We start from the raw sequence: 18,720 nt of genomic DNA, 5'->3' as shown, positions 1-18,720 counted from the left end.
CGTCATCGTCCTGGTCATCTTTCTTCGTCAGCCGCTCGTGCGAACCTTTCCAAGGGGGTAACAGGTAGATCCAACACTTTAGCGACTTTCCGTCAACTTCCAGTTTAGCAAGACCCGCCTTCATCCGACTCAGCTTCCGGACGGGATCATCTCTATTGGAGTTGACCCCACCAATAAGTAGTTTGTTTATAACTCGCATCGAGCTATAAGTTCATGTCTCTATTGGAGTTGACCCTATGGATCATCCGAGATGGTAAGTGGTGACATACTTGTCACATGAGATCGTGAGGTCGAATCATAGGGTTATCGGGAAATCCTCGGATCCTGTGCAACTCACCCCACCACCACTTATCCTCTCAGCTCCCATGATTTACCTTTCTCGTGATGACCTGAGGTCGGGTACGGCGAGGGCGCTGGGAGCGAGCAATTTGTCACATGGCTCTATTGGAGTACCTAGTCAATTAGAGGATGACTCAAAAAAAACTTTTCCTTTCATTTTTTAATTATCTAACCGTCGATTATAAGTTAATCTTATAATGTATTTTTTTTTACATAATCTAGCGGAATATGTGGCAAAAGGTAATTCGCTCGCCCCCAGCGCCCTCGCCCCTAGGCCAACACGGAGGAGATAAATCACGGGTGACCACTAGCCATTAGTACAAATGGCCAAGACATGGGGAAGGTTATGCTTGGTCACGCCGAGTTTCGACCTCAAGACCTCATATGGCAACACCTCATGTCTTAACCATCGCACCGCCCCGAGGGGAGTATAATCTAGACGGAATATGAAAGATGTTTGAGATGAGCATAATAATTTACTACATTGTCGTGAAATAAACACATAATTAAGTAATTATGTGTTGTCTTAAGCTTAATCAATATAATTAGCCCCTAATTAATCACTTGAAGAAGGCTGCGTCCTTCTGTAACAGAAAGGGGTAGCCGATGCCCCTCCTCCTCGACGGGAACACGACGAAGGCGACGCTGACGGCGAATCCGACGGCCAGCGGCGCCGCGTTCGTCACCTTCCTCGGCAGCCTCACGCCGTAGCACTCCGTCACGTCGCGGTGGAGCCCGGCGAAGGCCATGAAGGCCGCCAGCGACAGCGCGGCGTGGAACAGGTCGGGCCAGCTGAGGCGGTACGCCGCGGCGTCCGGCGGCGCGCCGGCCTTTCCCCGGCGGCGCGCGTTGAACGGCCAGATGCCGCGCGGGGTCGCCACGCCGTAGTAGAGCCGCCCCGACGGCGACCGGAAGCTGTCGGTGAAGGTGAAGAAGACGCAGGAGGCGGCGCAGGCGGCGAGGAAGAGGGAGGTGAGGGCGCGGTGGAGCCCGTCGCAGCGGCCGTCGTTGCTGAGCAGCGGCGCGAAGATGGCGAAGGCGAGGATGGTGGCGGTGGGGAGGAGGACGTTGAGCCGCGCCGTGCCGATGAGGATGAGGTTGAGGATGTAGATGAGTTGGCCGTCGGCGCACCCATCTTCCTCGTCGTCATCGTCGTCGGAGCGCCGCCCGTCGCCGCCTCCGCCGCCGCCGTCGTGGATGAGCACCGTACACGTGTCATTTTTATCCATAAGAAAGACAAAGGAAGGAAATGCTTTCGAACCCGGTTCGGACCGAATCAAACCGGGTTGAACCAACAGTTGAACTAGCTACACTTGTCGATCCAGATGACTAGTTCGATTATTCTAGAGAGTAGTCGAACGAATCGATCGAATTGGCCATCGAAACACAAATAAGTAGGAGGTTAAGTTATGCTTTGGGGCGAAGTCTTCTCTTCCTTTGAGAAGACAAAATGGGATTACTTGGCTCGAGATTTTATCTTGATTCTTAATTTGGCTTCGAATGTGAGAAATATATTTGACGGTATACATATGCCTTACTTGACACAATGGGGTAAGACGCCAACTTCCGATAACTTCCTCACCACGTTGACTTATGGCAAGCGAATGGATAAGAAAAAAACAAATTTATTTAATTAGGAATTATTCTTGATACTTTTGATTATCTATCTATCAACTAAAATCTATTTAGTTTACATAATATGTGATTCTTGAATAGTGATTTCATACCTAACACTTAAATAAAAGAGGCATACAACTCAAATGGGGAAAACTTAAAAAAATAGGTGCGTTTGGTACGTACATTTTTCATTTTCATTTTTATTTTTTGAAAAATGTACGTTTTCTAAAAAATGATGTTTGGTTTACGTTTTTTTTTTTACTGTTTTCTAAAAAAATAAATAGCGTTTTTTTAGAAAAACAGAGAATAACAAAAAATGATTTTCTGTTTTCTAGAAAACGCGCGTTTTTTTAAAAATGAAAATGAAAAACGTGCATTTTTCTTGATTCCAGATTTAACAATTTTTTTATCAAAAATATCTATCAATATTTATATTTTGGGATAAAATATTCCTAAAATTTTTATAACGAAAATTTTATTTTAAATTATAAAAACTAATTAAAAATAAAAATATGTAATATTTTATTTTAAAAAAGTTGTAATTTTAAAAATATTATTATTTATTATTATTATTATTATTATTATTATTAGGAAAGTAAAAAAATACTAAAAAATATTTAAAAAAATAAATTTTAAAAGAAAATAATAATATATATTATTAGTTTTGTAACTGAGAGTACTATAATAAAATATTAAATTATATTATATATTAAAATTTTAAAAAATAATTTATTATGAATCAAATTAAATAAAATAATATTAAGTTATCCAAATAAAATAAAATTGGCAGATCATATACATTTATTATAAAAGATACGCAAATAATTATAATTATAATGTCATTGTCGGCTTGTCTAAATCAAATTATATTATTTTTAATGAACAGATTTTCTTTTGTTTACAAATATCTAATGGTTTTTTATCACTCCACATTTCTTTATTTACCCTAATGAACCTTTTAATTTTAAAACTAAAAAAAAACATAACACTAAAAATAATATTATTCTCTTCGTTACGTAAACCTCCTAAATTCTCTCTCTCGTTATTTTCTAATGTCCATATCAGTCTCATGATAGATTTAATATTTTTCTATATCAAACCTACTATAAGTCTGATATAATCCAATATCAAGTTGGTCATATTTTTTCATATTAGGTATAATCTGAGTCTAATATTTTCTATATTAAGTTCATACTGGGCCTAATATTTTCCCATATCATATATGTTGAACTTGATATAATCTAATATCAGACCCAATATAGGTCTGATATTTTCCCATATCAGACTCATACATTGAAAAACACAACGTGAGATTTAAGAAGTTGGCGGGAGGGATAGAACGAAAATAATAATATTATTTGATCCCGTGGTAAGGACGGGCCGAGGACCCTCGTTGGCGGAAGGTCAATGACACGTGGAGGTCAAAGGTCAAGAGATTCAACCCTGAAACCTGACCGATCGGACTGAGAGGGCCGACCGGCCACCCGACCGACCGGACTGAGAAGGCCGACCGACCGGGAATCCCCCGAGTCGAATGAAAGACAACCCGACTAGGGGTCGGGTTTCCGATGCTCAAGGTAAAAATGTTTCATGGCCAAGCGGGTTGTCCGTTCGGCCGGGGCACAAGGCAACAAATACAGGCAGGAGCAATTTCATCCGAGCATACGACTGGAAGTCCTCTCAGTCGGACCGATACCTACAACCGGGGCAGAAGTGATATGACTGCCGAGCAGCCGAACCGCTCGGCCCTGGAACAGACAGGAAGCGCATGAGGACAAAGGAGACAGGGGATAACATCATCCTCGAGACGTCTGCCGCCGACAGTGGCAGGGTTGGCGACTGAGCCGTACACAGGATCATACGGTGGAAGTTTCCACCGTCACATTCGGGATATGCTTGGACGATTGCGGAATGGCGTCAGGGGTACTTTCCCTGACATGGGCTCGTTAAGGTATGTTTGAGGGAAGCGTGCACGCATTGAGAAGAGTGCCACGCCTCCCCGGGGTCATATATAAGGACCTCCAAACGTCAACGAAGGTAGGCACAATCCTCATTGTAGTTACAGTTACGCTGCCTCTCTCATTTCTCGTTGTCTGACTTGAGCGTCGAAGGGCCGCCGCTGGGAAATCCCTCCCGACTCGACTTCTTTGCAAGTTCGTCAAAGATCTACACCAACAGTCGAAGACAGTGGAGTGTGCCACGTCCCTAGTATCCGTCGACTCAACGTTCAAAAAGGATCATTATTATTGATACATTCTAAAAAATTCATAGAACTAGAAGAACTATTCCAATTGAATGAAATGATAAAAGAATATCCCGAAAATACATATACAAAAACTTCATATAAAAATATACAAGGAAATATGCAATGAAAGTTTTGAAATTAAGGTAAATAAGCTTGTTTTTTATTTTTTTTAATTTTATTTTTGTAAAAAGCCATATCTATCTAAATTATTTTTGCCAAAATATAAAATAACTTACAAGATGTGAATAAGTTAAAATACTAAATAAAATACAAAGATAATTTTTTTTCACGAATTAAATTAACACCAAACCTTCTAGTAATTTACTGATATTATGAATCAATATAATTATATAATTAAAAGTATGCCTAAATTTAATAAATAAATAAATAAAAATAAAAAGGTTTAAATTATGGAGAACTAAATGAAAGGTCCTCGTTATACTCAATTCGGGAGAAGGACAGTCGGGTTCGCTTCACGCGCAGCCGAAGGTCGGCTATTTAAGGCCTCCGGCGTCTGCTCTGCTCAATCCTCCCGATCGCCGATCTCCGATCTCCTCTTTGATCTCACTCCCAACCCTAATCGCCTTCTCGCTCTCTCTCTCTTCCGATGCCGTAGCAATCCCCTGCTCCTGCCATGGATGCCGCCGCTAGGGCTTCTGCCGCTGCCTTCCCCGCGGCGCCTTCCACTTCTGCTGCTGCCTCCGCCGCTCCGCCTCCGCTAGCGCCATCGCTGCCGACGCCGCCCCCGGCTGCGTCGGTGGCCCCGTCCTCTTCCGCTGCCGTCTCCCTGCAGAAAGAGCCGCCGCCTGCTGGCGGGGACCAGAGGCTTCGGTTCTCGGTGACCCTCAAGCCTGGGGAGACCACCATTGTGTCCTGGAAGCGGTTGCTTAAGGAAAACGGTAAGGGGCAAGGAGATCCTCCCGTTGCTGGTCCTGCTGACCGGCCACCTGCTGCGCAGCCCGGAGAAGTCGCTGCTGTAGGGTTTCCTTGATCTCACTACTACTTTCCATGTGCTGCTTCTCGGGCGAATTATCCTGCTTAGGGTTTGCCTGGTTTGCGAATTGCTTTCCTCGCTGTTGTGATTTATGCTTTTGGTTTTTGCCGACAAGAGAGCTCAATTAGTTTGCAATGCGCTACTTTCAACTGTGACGTGCATTTTATCCAGTTTAAATTTGTTCGAAAATTTGGATGTTTGTTACTTATTTAATATTTAATTATGTATAAATTTAGTTTATTGTTTGTGGGATAATCAGCCTTCAGCGGAAGAGCCAAAAGATGCAGTTCCGCCTCCGAATCGTTTTAGTGCGGTTATAGAGAAGATTGAACGCCTTTACGTGGTATGAAGTGCTTCTTACATTCAAGTTCCTTCTTGTGTGGTTTGTTTAGATTTTAATGAAATCATATTCTCCATTCTGTTACACTCTGGTTAATGGCTTGATAAATGTAAGTTTGTTGACCTAGGGAAATGAAAGCAGTGATGAAGAACTTGATGATATGCCAGATGATGATCAATATGACACGGAGGATTCCTTTATTGATGATACGGAATTGGTTAGTGACACTTATCTATCTAAAAATGCTATTTCCATAGTTAGCAATGAGATCCCACCATCACTTCTTTTCATTCCTATCTTTGTTATTTTTCAAATAATTGTTGCACCATGAATACGTGAAAAATTTCTCTTTTTTGTTTTTGTTTTCATTCTGTTGTATAATTGAATAACTGGATTTTTTTTATATAAAACCAGTAGATTTTGGTTCTAATTTAATTTCTTATAGTTTGAATCCAAATTTAATATAGTCTAGGCGATCTAACGCACCAGCTAGTATTGGTATTGGCTATTTTTCCATTGAACAAGTGTCATGCCATCCTCAAAGTAATTGTACGGGGAAAATATATGGAGGCTATCATGTTCAATTACATGTTTTAAGAAGTGGTCTATGCTACTGTATATGCACTTGAAAGAAATAATAATTGGATTGAGATTGATAGATCTAATTTAGGAAAAATAAAAAAAAAACTTCCTGAGCTAAGGTAACCAAGGAGGGACTCCCTCTAGAAGACTAACAATTATGCATATGAGCATATAAAGTTTGAACCATTACCACTCTTTGTTCCATCTCTCGGAACATTGTATTACATATGTGGACCTTATTTCCATTTTGTTACCGATTATGTGCTTGGTGTGCATAAGCCCTTAAAGATTTCTGAAATTATATCAGAATATGCACAATTAGTGTCAAATCTTATTAATGTACTCTATGATTTTATAGTCCTCATCTGCATATCTTCTAAAGCATTGCTACAAAAGTCATATATTAGATGATTAATGTCTAAATTGAGAGATATTAGTTTATAAAAATATGTGGAACTGCCACAGCGCCCTCCCCCCTAATTTGTTTTATGATTTTATTGATTGATTTGAAGTTTACCCCAGACCCTTCCCTCTATGTTATCCTTCAAGATCTATTTTCAAGTGCTAAAGTACTTAGTTGAAATCTGAATTAATATGTTCTATGATGTGAAAAAGCACAATTTTTTTTGTTAGTGATTCTCTTCAGTAACATTTCTGCAAATATCAAGATGAATGCAGTCCACCATTGCTTGGGATCAAGTTGGTGTCGCCAAAGATTGACGCTTATAATACCCACTTATAGTAGTAGCTTGTCTCGATGCTGAGATGATAGCAAAAATTCCTTATACTAGGTTGATTAGTCTGGTTCAAGTCAAATTTCAATTTTTCTAATTTTACTAGAATATATACTAATTTTTCTAGAATTCATAAAAACACATGTCTATGAAAAAAAATGATGATCTCGACTAATCGTATCAGAGTTTGTGAGAAGGAACATTTCTTGAGATTGACATTTAATGATAAGCTATGTATATTTCAAGTCATGTTTGTGTATGTCTTATGAACATGCCATTAGAGTAGACTATCAACCTTTTCCTATAAAGGATCTTAGATTCATTGCGCTTATTAATGTGTTTAGAGCGTTTGAGACTCACGAATTCGAAGGGAAGCACTACCCATTCATACAACTCTGATAATGTTCTAAAAACATCTTCCATTTGTCATTAATCTTCATTTTGATTGGTTGATCTATCGGAGAGCCGTTGTGATTCTACCATTAGAACTATGAAGTCTAGGTAGTGAATGTTCACTTTTGTTGATAGCTCTATTGTCGATGCACATTGTCCTTAAATCATCCTATTTTGGGTTCAATGGTACCAAAACAACACGAGCCCTTCCCTCAAGTCATTTGTCTTGTGATTTAATTTTAACTAGTTCTTGTAGGTTTATTTGAATGTTTAATACTTGCAAACCTGAAACAATATCTATTGCATGTTGAACCATTCAAAAAGAAGTAGGACATTAGGCAACTGATAGGGGGACCGAACTGGTCAACATCTTAGACACTGCACATACTAAGTGCTCATCTAAACTGTGACCACTTGCACCTGGTCAATGCGATGTTCAACCAACCATCTATCTTCTCGATTGTGATTGATGGCAATTCTCAGCCTATGATGAATGAGTCCCAACATGATCGACATATGTTTGTCTTTCCATTTATTAGGAGGCCCTGACTGGCAGCATATATCCTGAGCAGAAATTGAGCTAGCACCTACCTAACGTCTGGCAGCCAAGTTGTGTTTGTATGCATTGCTTGTTCCCTTTAAGTTCTGGATCGGAAGGTGCATCAAAGATTGTCTTCCATCTTGCATTTGATTAATGATGCCTTTAATTCTGTTTTCTTTTTTTTTGCTGGTTTAACATTGAAAGATTATATTGAATATGCTGTTTTTTGCAGGATGAATATTTTCAAGTAGACAAAATGTCAACAAAACATAATGGATATTTTGTAAACAAAGGAAAATTAGAGCAAATGTAAGCTTCTGCCACATAATTCGTTTTTCCTTGGTATTTGTTTACTTTATTTGCCATATTTAAAACAACTGTTTTGTTTTATGTTCTCTAAATATATCTTTTATTTAAAGTCATCTCAGGTGTTACTGCTGTTGTCTATAATTTCAATCAAGTATTATAGTTTTTGGCCATTGTGTTATCTGCAGCAATGAAATCCGAAATTGCAACTTTAACCAACATTCTTTATATATATATATATATATATAAACTTATTTATTCTTAACTGATGCAATAACAAAACAAACCCTCAAATTACATTGAAAATTGAGACAAAATTGATGAAGCACTGGAAAGCAGAGTACAAAAAATGTCACAATAATCCTAAACTGAAATATTAACATGGATATGTATAGAATGTTGGATATAATCCTAAACTGAAATATCAATGCAGGACTGAACTTGCTACACCATAATTCTATTAATACTAATACTTCTTAACAGTTATACTTAAGCATTTGAATATAATTTAGAATCTACAACTAGTTAGCTTTTCGTGAATTTCCTTGGTATGGTTGACTGCATAATATTGGCAGCTGCTTTGAACTATTGTAGTATGTCTTTAAAATGGAAATGTTTTCAAATCTGTGAACGTTGCTGCTGCAAACTCTTTTCTAATTTGTAAGCCTCTTGTCATTTTTTTTATGCTTGTCTTGGGACAATTTTTATATTATTGCATTATCCTTTTTAAGGGAGGCTGCTAAAAGTGACGTTAATCCAACATGTGGTGGTTTTTTTAGCTAAGATATTATGGCTTTCTGATTTATCTGCTCTTTTCTTGGGTGTTACCTTTGTTAGCCATTTATCTCAAGAAACACAGAAAATGGTAGAATATATTCCTAAAATGGTCTCTTCTATCAGAAATTTCTTGAAACTTGAATTATGAAGTGACAGTATAATTCATTGGCTTTGTTGCCTATAGTGAAATTCAATGAATGTTTAAGTTTTCTGGCTCGTAAATTAAATAATAATTTCACAAGATTTTTGCTATGATTTTCTCTGCAAACAGTGAGTCTAGCTTGTCGCCTAAAGAGGTGCCCAAAAAAAGGAGAAGAAAAGATACTCCCAAGCTGCATGGTGATGGTAGTCATGCCATTGTTTCTGATAACCCACCAAATGCTGGCAATGTGCGAGCTAAAGATGCTGCTAGGAGTGGTTCAGTGGTGGGAAGGAAATTAAATCCTGCAAAAGTTTATTCATCATATGGTGGACATTACAATGAGGAAGGAAGATCTTTAAAATATAGATCAAAAGCCACTACAGCTGTCAGTAAAAGGAAATCTGCTGATTTCACCATGTCAGAAGAACAATCAACCATGAGACTACCATACAAAGACATTTTGTCTACACCTTCTGAGTTGAAGGATTTTGATAAGCATAAAGCAGGCGCTGGAGCTACTCACAGGTCGAGAACCAGTGATTCATTAGATCAAGCATTTCGTGACAAAGTTCAAGTAGATTTTCACTCAAAAAAGCTGCTCAATGGTGAAACTAGGGAAGCATCTACAAAGGTTAGGCGTGTTGATAGATACAGTACCAGCGATGCCTTTTCCATGAATTCCCCTGGGAGTTCATATCCTGTACATTCAACGGTTAGTTCTCTGCTTTGGTGTTTGTTGTATTAGATAATGAACATCATTTCAACTTTCGATGACTTAGGTTTATCTGACTTTTATATTTGCCATGAACCTTCACATCTGATCTGAATCTGAACCCGGTTCACAGTGATCCTATGGGCAGAAGGGAGTGTCTCCTACAAAATAAAACTGTTGGTAGTTTTGTTTTTTTTTTGAAAAAAAAAACATTGAGCCTTTGTAAAGTACGACCTCCTAATCTTTTGGTAATGCATCTGCTAACATTTGGTAATTTTAAGAGCATGTCCATTTGACTTAGCAATCTACCTATTTCAAAACTAGTTTTTTTTTTAAACAAAAATTTCCTTTTAAAAAAAATGAAAAGTTAATGCTCTGATATATTAAAGAAAAATGATTTAAATTCACATTCTAAACCATAGGATTTGTAGAATTGAAAGTTGAAATTTATTATCTTGGTGGAGTACACCAAGTGAAATTTGCATGGTGAAATCAGCAGATGAAAATGTTGATTGTTCTTCTGACATGGTAGATGAACATTCACGCTCAATCAACCATGAGACTACCATATAAAGAGATGTTCACCATATTCAGAAGAACAATCAACCATGAGTCTACCATATAAATCTGCTAACATTTCTCTCTACACAAACATGGACATGGTGAAATCTGCACTTAAGAGCATTTGTTCTAACTGGTTCTTTAAGATGGAGTAACGATTTTCATCTTTTACACAAACGATCCCGAAACTAGTTTTCTGTGGGAATTAACTTGACATTTATGAATTGGTAAATTAGTTACATGATTAGTTGTTATTATGTAGTTAGAATACCACTTACTGGATGAAGAACTCTAGAGTATCTCTATCTGCTGTAAAAGTTTGGTGAATCAGCGAGTTAGGGAAAGATAAGCAGATAAATGCCTTAATTTTTTTTTGCTACCTTCTTTCCCCATTAAAGGATCACGGGCTTGCTAAGATCTCGTTAAATATATATTCATAGTGAACAAAATTTCTTAAAGATTAATTATGTTGCACACCAGCAATTCCAATAAGTGATCATGCTGCCAATGGATCTTCACCTTTAGTTTCAGTAAAAAAATTGTCTCATTTGCAACTGGTTACTAGTTATCTTTTACATTGTTTCAGTGCATCTTTACTGATGCAATTACTTAAGACTAGTTGAAGATATTTGAGTTTTGATTGTGGTTATTGTCCCTGCTGCTATTCTGTAGAGTGTCTGCTATGTGTTATTTGTGGCTGGAAATATATCTAATTCATTTTCTTTGCTTTGCTATTTGTTGATGTATTGCAGCAGCAATCATCCTCAAGGGCAAGAGAAGGTTCTTCTGTTAGACCTAAAGGTACAACACTTGAAAGGGCTATTCGCGACCTCGAAATGATAGTGGCTGAATGTAAATCTTCTGAACCCTATATTGCTTTTTTTTTTTGAACTTCAAGAAGCCTTCTTTCCATTATTTTTGTTTTGATAATTGGTTTGAAAACTCTCTGTAGGTAGACCACCAACCCTTCTTGTTCAAGATGCAGATCCTGCGTTCCAAAGCATCAAGAGGAGGCTTCCCCAGCCAGTCAAACAGAAGCTTGCTAAAGTAGCTCGATTATCGGTATTATTGTTGAATGAACTTATTTTCATTACCTTGTAGATGTCTCCACTGCTACTTAAGATAAAAACATCAACATACAGCTGCTTTTCTATGTATGTGGAACTTATACTGAGATTTTACAAAATTTTGTTTAATATGTTTTGATTTTTGAGTGGGCATATGGGATTTAGTGGTTTTTGGCTAGGAGAATGGGACTTCTCTAAATTCCGTAGTTCATATACCAAATCTAAATTCCGTAGTTCATTTACCAAATGTGGTTCTGTATCGAAAAGAACATAGTTCAATATATGTGTTAAATGCTAATAGGACAGTAAATGTTTTTTTTCCCTTTTCTGTAAGATAATTTATGGCTTTGCTAGAAAACACAAAAGTATTGTCATATAAACTTTGGTTATTTAATAGTTATGATCAGAGTTTTAAATACCTTTATGTGGCACACACAACCAGACACCATGTAGCATTATGGCCAATCTCCAAGACATGGAACACCTTGGGATGGCCGGCTCTAGCTCTAAAACAATGATGGAACTTCTTCCAACAAGCCATACCATGTGGCAATCTACCACCCAAATACCAACTCGGCTCCAACAATCCATACCAACACTTGGTATGGGTGTTGACATTGAAACCAATATTGTTTCAGCCATTCATCAATTTTGGCACTTAAACCAATATCATTTTGTCCATTCACCAAAATTGGCAGCTGAACCAATATCATTTTGTCCATTCAACAATATTGGCACCTAAACTGACATCATGATGGCCATTCACCAACATGCCACCTAAATTTTGGCTGTGACTGCTAGCCATCATAGTTCTTAATTGCTCTTTAATGCTTTATATAATAGTATTATTGTTAGGAATGCCCAGTAATGTTTCTTTGTCTTTTATAAGCTGCAAAGCTACCAAAAGATTGTTCATGGAACATGAAGGGATAAATTACAATGCCCAGTAATGTTTCCTCTTCATGCAGTATTGTTTTCTTCCTCTTCCTATCTTCATTTGCATTGCCAGTAGACTCAAAATCAGAAACAAGTAGTAGTCAGCATTAAATTTCTTATTGTCTATCTTACAGTGTATTTCAAATCTAATGATCACACTTTTTGCTTGTGATCTGAACCTTTTTTTGTTCATGAATAATGATCACACTTCATTTATATTTTGCTATTAAACAGTAATTATTTAATGTTACATATTTAAGATGAACAAACTATTTTGAGTTGGAATTTTAACCTATTTTATAACTTTTAATTTATTCTTCTGATTTAAACAATGATTCATGATAATCATTATTAAATGAGGCTTGGTCGTGTTTGTCTCAATTATATGGTTTGGACTATATATTGATTTCATCCATCCCTTGAGCTATTTGCAAAGCTATATCATCACAACCATTACAGATATGTTTCATGATACAGACTAACATTAGATAACCTTGAGTAACTGGAAGAAGAAAAAGGTTTCTTGCAATTTTTTGATGATACAATATTTGTGGGTCTGACTAAATTGATGCTTACCAAATGTTTCATGATACCTATTGTTGTTTTCTTTATAAAACTGATGAGCCAATTGGTACCAGCCACATCTGCTAACACATGATTGAATACCAACATACGAACAACATTTTGGCACTTTTCTCTGACTCTTATGCATTTCTTTTCTTGTTTACCTATGAATTATATGAAATGCTAAGTTATGCTTACCAAATTCTTTTTCACATCTGTATTAGCAGTAACCAAAAAAAATTTACCTTTTCTTAGGCAAGCCAAGGTAAAATCTCGGAAGATGAGTTGGTGGATCGACTTATGGGCATTCTAGGTCACCTAATGCAGCGCAAGACATTGAAGGTAACTTCTCTGAGAATTTAAATTATACTATTGGGTACTGTCAGGTACTATGATCCCCTTCATTTTTTCTTATCCTTGTTTGTAGTCATGAGGGCTGATCTCACATATTTTTCAATTATACCAACATGCTATAGGGTGATGATAAATTGGCGATTCTAATTATTTCTTTTAATGTGTCTCCTGAAATTTGTTGGGATTTTCTGTGCTCATTATTCTCACTTTTCTTGATGCTTCAACCAGTTCAATGGAGCGGAAAATTAGTTCTGTTGTGTTGATGGAGTATGAGTCTATGACTTACTATTTACCTAGTGTACTGAGATACCTTTTATTAAATTAAAATAATGACTTCAAATTTCAGTACTTGTGCGATAACCATAAGCTTATTAATAACACATTCCATGCTAGAATTTCGATCTTTTGCTAGAATAATATAGTTCCAATATTGTGGACACCCGTCACTCTTTTCATTATTCTTAGTAGACACTCCAACCAATTCAGTGGAGTAGAAAATAGTTATGCCGCTCTTTGTTGACTGAACATAGATATGATTTATGATTTCCCTAGTCTAATGATATAGTTATGCCACTCTATGTTGACTAGATATAGTTATGACATTATTTCCCTAGTCCAATGATATACCTTTTATTAATTGAATATAATGGCTTTAAATTGCAGTACTTGTGTCATAACTACAAAAGGTAAAGTATCATTTTTTGCTGAAGTTTCAATCAAATAAGCTGAAATAGTGTAGTTTCAATATCATGTCATGCTTCAGCATGTTTCAAAGTGTGCTGAGATTAACTCAAACGTCTTTTAATTTTGTAATGTACTTCTTCTTAATTGTTTGCCTCTAAATATTAATGAATAACAATTAGATTGTGAATTGGAGCAATAAGGGATAAGCATTTAAGCAAGTATCTGACAATGCCTTACAAATACCACAATGAATATAGATTTGAGCTTTGGTTCTTGTAGCATCCTATTGAATTCAACTCTAATTTTCTAAGACCTGGATGAAGTAATGCTCCTATGATATCATATCTCGATTAATCATCAGGAGTTAGAATTGGGAGATTAAGCTGGACTCACAAAGTTGGAACTGGAGCATGCACAATATGAGATGGATGCATGCCAGTCTCTTTGATTCAAATGTCACTCTTCATTATTATTGTTGTTGGTTCTCCAATTGGTGATTTTTTTTTTACTTCTGTTCCCCCTCTTTCTATAGTGTTTAATCTTTTCCTCATGACTAGCTGATGAAATAAAAGGTTGTCATGAGAAGAGTGCTCTTGTCTTGGTCATTCAAAATGATACTGGACAAGGTAGACCCTATCTTTATTGGTACATCAAAACTATATCGACACGTACATCACATTAACATACACATGCTGACACAATAACAGTATGGGTTAACAGTTGAAACAACACATTTTGGCTGTGCCGACTGATATGGATTAACATTTGAAATAATGGATAGCCAAGACTATGCAAAATGATGAATAAATCAAGGCTCACAGTTGCAATAAACTACTACATGAATTTCTCATGGCTAGAAATTGTAATCGCAGCTATTTCGTGCTTCAATAACTAATCAATTCTGCTTCCATCTTAATATTTTGTTATTGGTTGGGAAGAGATTTATTCTGTAAATCAATAGTTTTATGGATGAATTCTTGTTAATGTCTTTTTTTAATACATTTTCTCTTTTTGATTGGTGGATATTTTTTTGTGGTATATGTGCTGTAATGTTAATTCTTTTTCTTTCTAACATTTTATTAGAAAAATATGAGAACAATGGTTGAGGTAGGCAATTCAGCAAAACAGCAGAAAGCCGATAGATTCCAGCAAATAAAAAGGGAGGTTAATGAGATGGTCAGAGCACGTGTTTCTCAGTTGAGGCCCCAGGTAATAGTTAATTGATGGGCATGCAAATTTCTGAGATTGCATTTCATTTTTTATTATTCCATAGAGTTCATTGTGGGACAGATCCATAACCCCAAATTGTTGGGATTGGTGGCTTGTTATTGTTGCCTGTCATACTTTATCATCAACCTGTGAGGCGAGAAATTTGTCATATTATCAATGAATTTATTTCAGCTATTGCCTTTTCAGTTCTTATGTTGCATTTGCCTTTCAGTTGGCTGAGCAACAAGAAGGCTCATCGATTGACTTTAAGGAAATCAATAATGATGAAAAAAGAGCCCTGAAAGGAAAATACAGTATGGATTCCGCACTAGAAGACAAGATCTGCGAACTCTATGATTTGTATGTAGAGGTACTGATCGCTGCTGATGTTTTGTTTCTTTTTATGATGAGATACAAGTTTTGGTACAAAATTTCTCTAATATACTAGGACAGAAATAGATAGTCTGACTCTGAGGGGACTACTTTAAGATTAGATATTGTCGGTGTCAGTTTTAGAGGACTTTTTAAAAACCTGTGCTAGTAAGATTATGAACATATTGTTACATTATCCAGAGCAAGTTGAATACTCTAATAATCCATTTTTAGTCTGCACAAGGTTCGGGGTCTCAGTTTTGTGCCAGTGTGGTATTTCACTGGACAGAGAGTTCAAAGTTCCTACAAGTATACAAACAGTATGGGTTGTCACAGGTCTTTCCTGACCCGACCCATTCTGCCATGTCAATCTGGGCCCACACATGACCTTACACTCGAACCAGTACATGCTGCAGATCTTGGGTTGCACAACTAGGATTCCAAGCTCCAAGTCAGGTATTGGATGTTGGGTTAATTGATAGTTTTTGACATTATTCATTTCAGGGAATGGACGAGGACAAAGGCCCTCAAAGCAGGAAGCTTTATTTAGAGGTAGTACTGAATGGTTACAATGACCGCTTGATTAGTTACTGGCTTGTTGATATTTCTTATTAGAAGTCTCTATATTTGTTGCTATTTTTAATTGTTATTTTTATGTGCATCTTTATTCTAGGGAAGAGCTAATTATTGCATAAAATTTCTACATATATCCTTGTCATCTTGTTTCACCTTTGATGACTTTGATAATTATTATTATTATTATTATTATTATTATTATTATTGAAATGTTTGTTCTGCATCCCAGCTTGCAGAATTGTGGCCTAATGGTTACATGGATAATGTAGGCATTAAAGATGCCATTTACAGATCCAAAGAAAGGAAAAGAGCACTTTACAGGCATCATAAGGTCTTAATATTCCACCTATCTGTGACCTTACTTTTGCAAATTCTTTCATTAGCTGAACCATTTCTTAATTGAAAAATGATATGCTCAAGGAAAAAAACTCAAGGAAAAGTTCAAGGATAGACACATAAATGATGGGACCCACAAAAAGTGAAATGGTGGGCCATGACTTTATGTGTCTATCCTTGAGCTTTTCCTTGAGTTTTTTTTCCTTGAGCATATCATTGCTCTTCTTAATTTATTAGAATGTTATTTTCTCTAACGAGCATGATTATGTTTCATTTAACACTTTGTATCCAAGTGTTATTACTTTGTAAATCCTTTTTTTTTTTTTAAAAAAAAAAGAATGTTAGTAGATTTGGTAATATGCAGTTGTTTATTGATTTAGAGTCGCTGAAGCTGATATTCCCTTTGCCTGGAATTTATGATTAATTTTAGTGAAAATAAATATAAATTGAGAATAATGAATCTATCTTGAAGCTCAGTTCATTTGTTTCTTTCTAATTTTGATTCTTCAATAAGTACTGCTGTGTATGAAGTCATATGTTCGGTGAATCACATTTGTTAATTTGGATTAACCAGGTTAATTCCACTTTATTGGTCCACATCTCGGACAAGATAAACTGAATTACACCATCCTATTGCAATTCTATTAGTATCCAGTTATAGAAAAGCTGGCTTCAGCTATTATTTTTTAATTCGTTCACTGATTAAGGGACATCAAAGTGCATCCTTCCAATACATTTTGTCGTTGCCAAATGCTGGTCATAGGGATGAAGATGTTTTTGTTTGATCCATACATAAGATTCTCTTAGGTTCTGCAGTTGCTAGCAAATAGAGCTGCCGATTCACAGCGTAGTTAGTGCCATGTGGTAATGTCTATGATAATTGAAAACATATCGGTTGAACACATATGCTTGTAAATATTATCAATGTCCTTGTTATTGAAGTTTCTGAAGTTTGATTAAGATTATGAAAAACTCTTGCCCACAACCGAGCGCAAGTAATAAATAGTTTATAGGCAAGAATTGCCTGCTTAAATTTACCGGCTGAAGAGCAGGAGGATATTTTTTGCCTTGATATGCATTGTGAAAATTCATGTTTATAGATAGATCATTTGATTACACCCACTGACTGTTTCGAAATCAATATAAATCTAATAACTAGACAGTAATATAATAAATTATTAGAAATAGCATTGTTTGTGCTTGCATCATTTCAATCCTACTCTTTCTGTTCCTATTGTACTTTTTTTGTTTTAAGCATGTGCCTAAAAATTGACATTCTTTCGCATTCTGCTCAGGTTCGCGACGAAGAGAGGATCAAAAGAAAAAAGTTGGCTTCTGCAATGAGAGCAGACGAGTCTAATCCAGCCTCAGCTTCTCAATTACGGAGTGTGCAAGAGAGGACACCTCCAGCCACTGATTCAGCTGCGAAGTACCTCCCGCCCACCAAGCTTGTTCCCAATCAAGTTGTCAGTTCAACCAGCGCATTTGTGGATTCGGCACAACCTTATACCGATCCTATCCAACCTGTATCGAAAAATCCTGACAAGACTAGAGGTGTTGACATGAGAACGAACCCTGAGGATGCGAAGAAAAAGCTAAAGAGGAAGGTGGAGTCCGAGTCAAGTGAGACTCGCGGTCATCCCGAGAGGCTCCCTTCTCAGCATGTCACGGAGAAACAGAAGTCCTTTAAGCATATGGATGACACAAATGCGAGTAACCAGCCTAAGCTGAACCTCCTCGAATCATCTGGTGTTCCAAATCTTGACCAGGCAAGCTGATTTGCTAAAATAAGGTTAGAAAGATCTAAAATTAGTTAAGATCCAAGTTGTTTTTTGTTCTTCTTGATTTTATAAACGTTTACTCTGGATGATAGCCCTCTTGCTATTGTCCCCCTACCCTACCATCGTAAAATCCCCCTGAACTACCATTCTATGTAAACTGCTGTCATGACTTAATCTCTTACCATGAGATAACAGATGATCCAAGCTGTGGTTCCCAATTTCGTACTATTTTAATCTGTTTTTACAATTACAAAATGATCTTTTTACAAGAGGAGCATTGAGTTTACTTGTTTGTGGTCAGCTCACTGCCTTTCTAGTTTTTTTATGCAATTTGTCTAGCTATTGTTTACTGGTAAAATGTTATGCTTCTACTATCGCCAATGTTTTTTTTAATGAAATTACTAATTGATAGAGTTTCTTAACATGAATTGTATTAATCCGAACTCATAGGATTTTATTTTTGAAATTTATAGCAAATTCATAAAATAAAAATCGACAATGAAAATTATAAACCCAACTTGAATCGAGATTCATCGTCGTCGTCGCCGGAAGAATTTG

At 36.7% G+C, this 18,720-nt stretch overlaps 2 protein-coding genes across 6 annotated transcripts; one reads left to right on the top strand and one right to left on the bottom strand.

The window, feature by feature from the left end:
• Positions 1 to 809: 809 nt before the first annotated feature.
• On the bottom strand, positions 810 to 1,814 carry LOC122043067 (protein DMP2-like). Its single transcript, XM_042603518.1, has one exon. The coding sequence runs from the start codon at positions 1,566 to 1,568 to the stop codon at positions 900 to 902; it is 669 nt and encodes a 222-aa protein (XP_042459452.1). The 5' UTR covers positions 1,569 to 1,814; the 3' UTR covers positions 810 to 899.
• A 2,817-nt stretch (positions 1,815 to 4,631) lies between these two features.
• On the top strand, positions 4,632 to 18,448 carry LOC122043066 (ubinuclein-1-like). 5 transcript variants are annotated; one of them, XM_042603517.1, is made up of 14 exons: positions 4,632 to 5,177; positions 5,455 to 5,538; positions 5,663 to 5,752; positions 8,018 to 8,094; positions 9,140 to 9,535; positions 9,626 to 9,722; positions 11,039 to 11,135; positions 11,236 to 11,345; positions 13,106 to 13,192; positions 14,972 to 15,097; positions 15,330 to 15,467; positions 15,974 to 16,021; positions 16,275 to 16,376; positions 17,677 to 18,448. In XM_042603517.1, the coding sequence occupies exons 1-14, from the start codon at positions 4,836 to 4,838 to the stop codon at positions 18,157 to 18,159; spliced, it is 2,277 nt and encodes a 758-aa protein (XP_042459451.1). In that variant the 5' UTR covers positions 4,632 to 4,835; the 3' UTR covers positions 18,160 to 18,448. The 5 variants fall into 5 exon arrangements, 4 of the variants coding, with proteins under 4 accessions (XP_042459451.1, XP_042459450.1, XP_042459448.1 ...); XM_042603516.1 differs by having other exon boundaries at positions 11,036 to 11,135; XM_042603514.1 differs by having other exon boundaries at positions 9,140 to 9,722.
• The last annotated feature ends 272 nt before the right edge of the window (positions 18,449 to 18,720 follow it).

This window comes from Zingiber officinale, chromosome 2A (assembly GCF_018446385.1).
Source record: "Zingiber officinale cultivar Zhangliang chromosome 2A, Zo_v1.1, whole genome shotgun sequence".
Taxonomy (NCBI): domain Eukaryota; kingdom Viridiplantae; phylum Streptophyta; class Magnoliopsida; order Zingiberales; family Zingiberaceae; genus Zingiber; species Zingiber officinale.
This window is presented reverse-complemented; position numbering and strand designations above follow the sequence as displayed.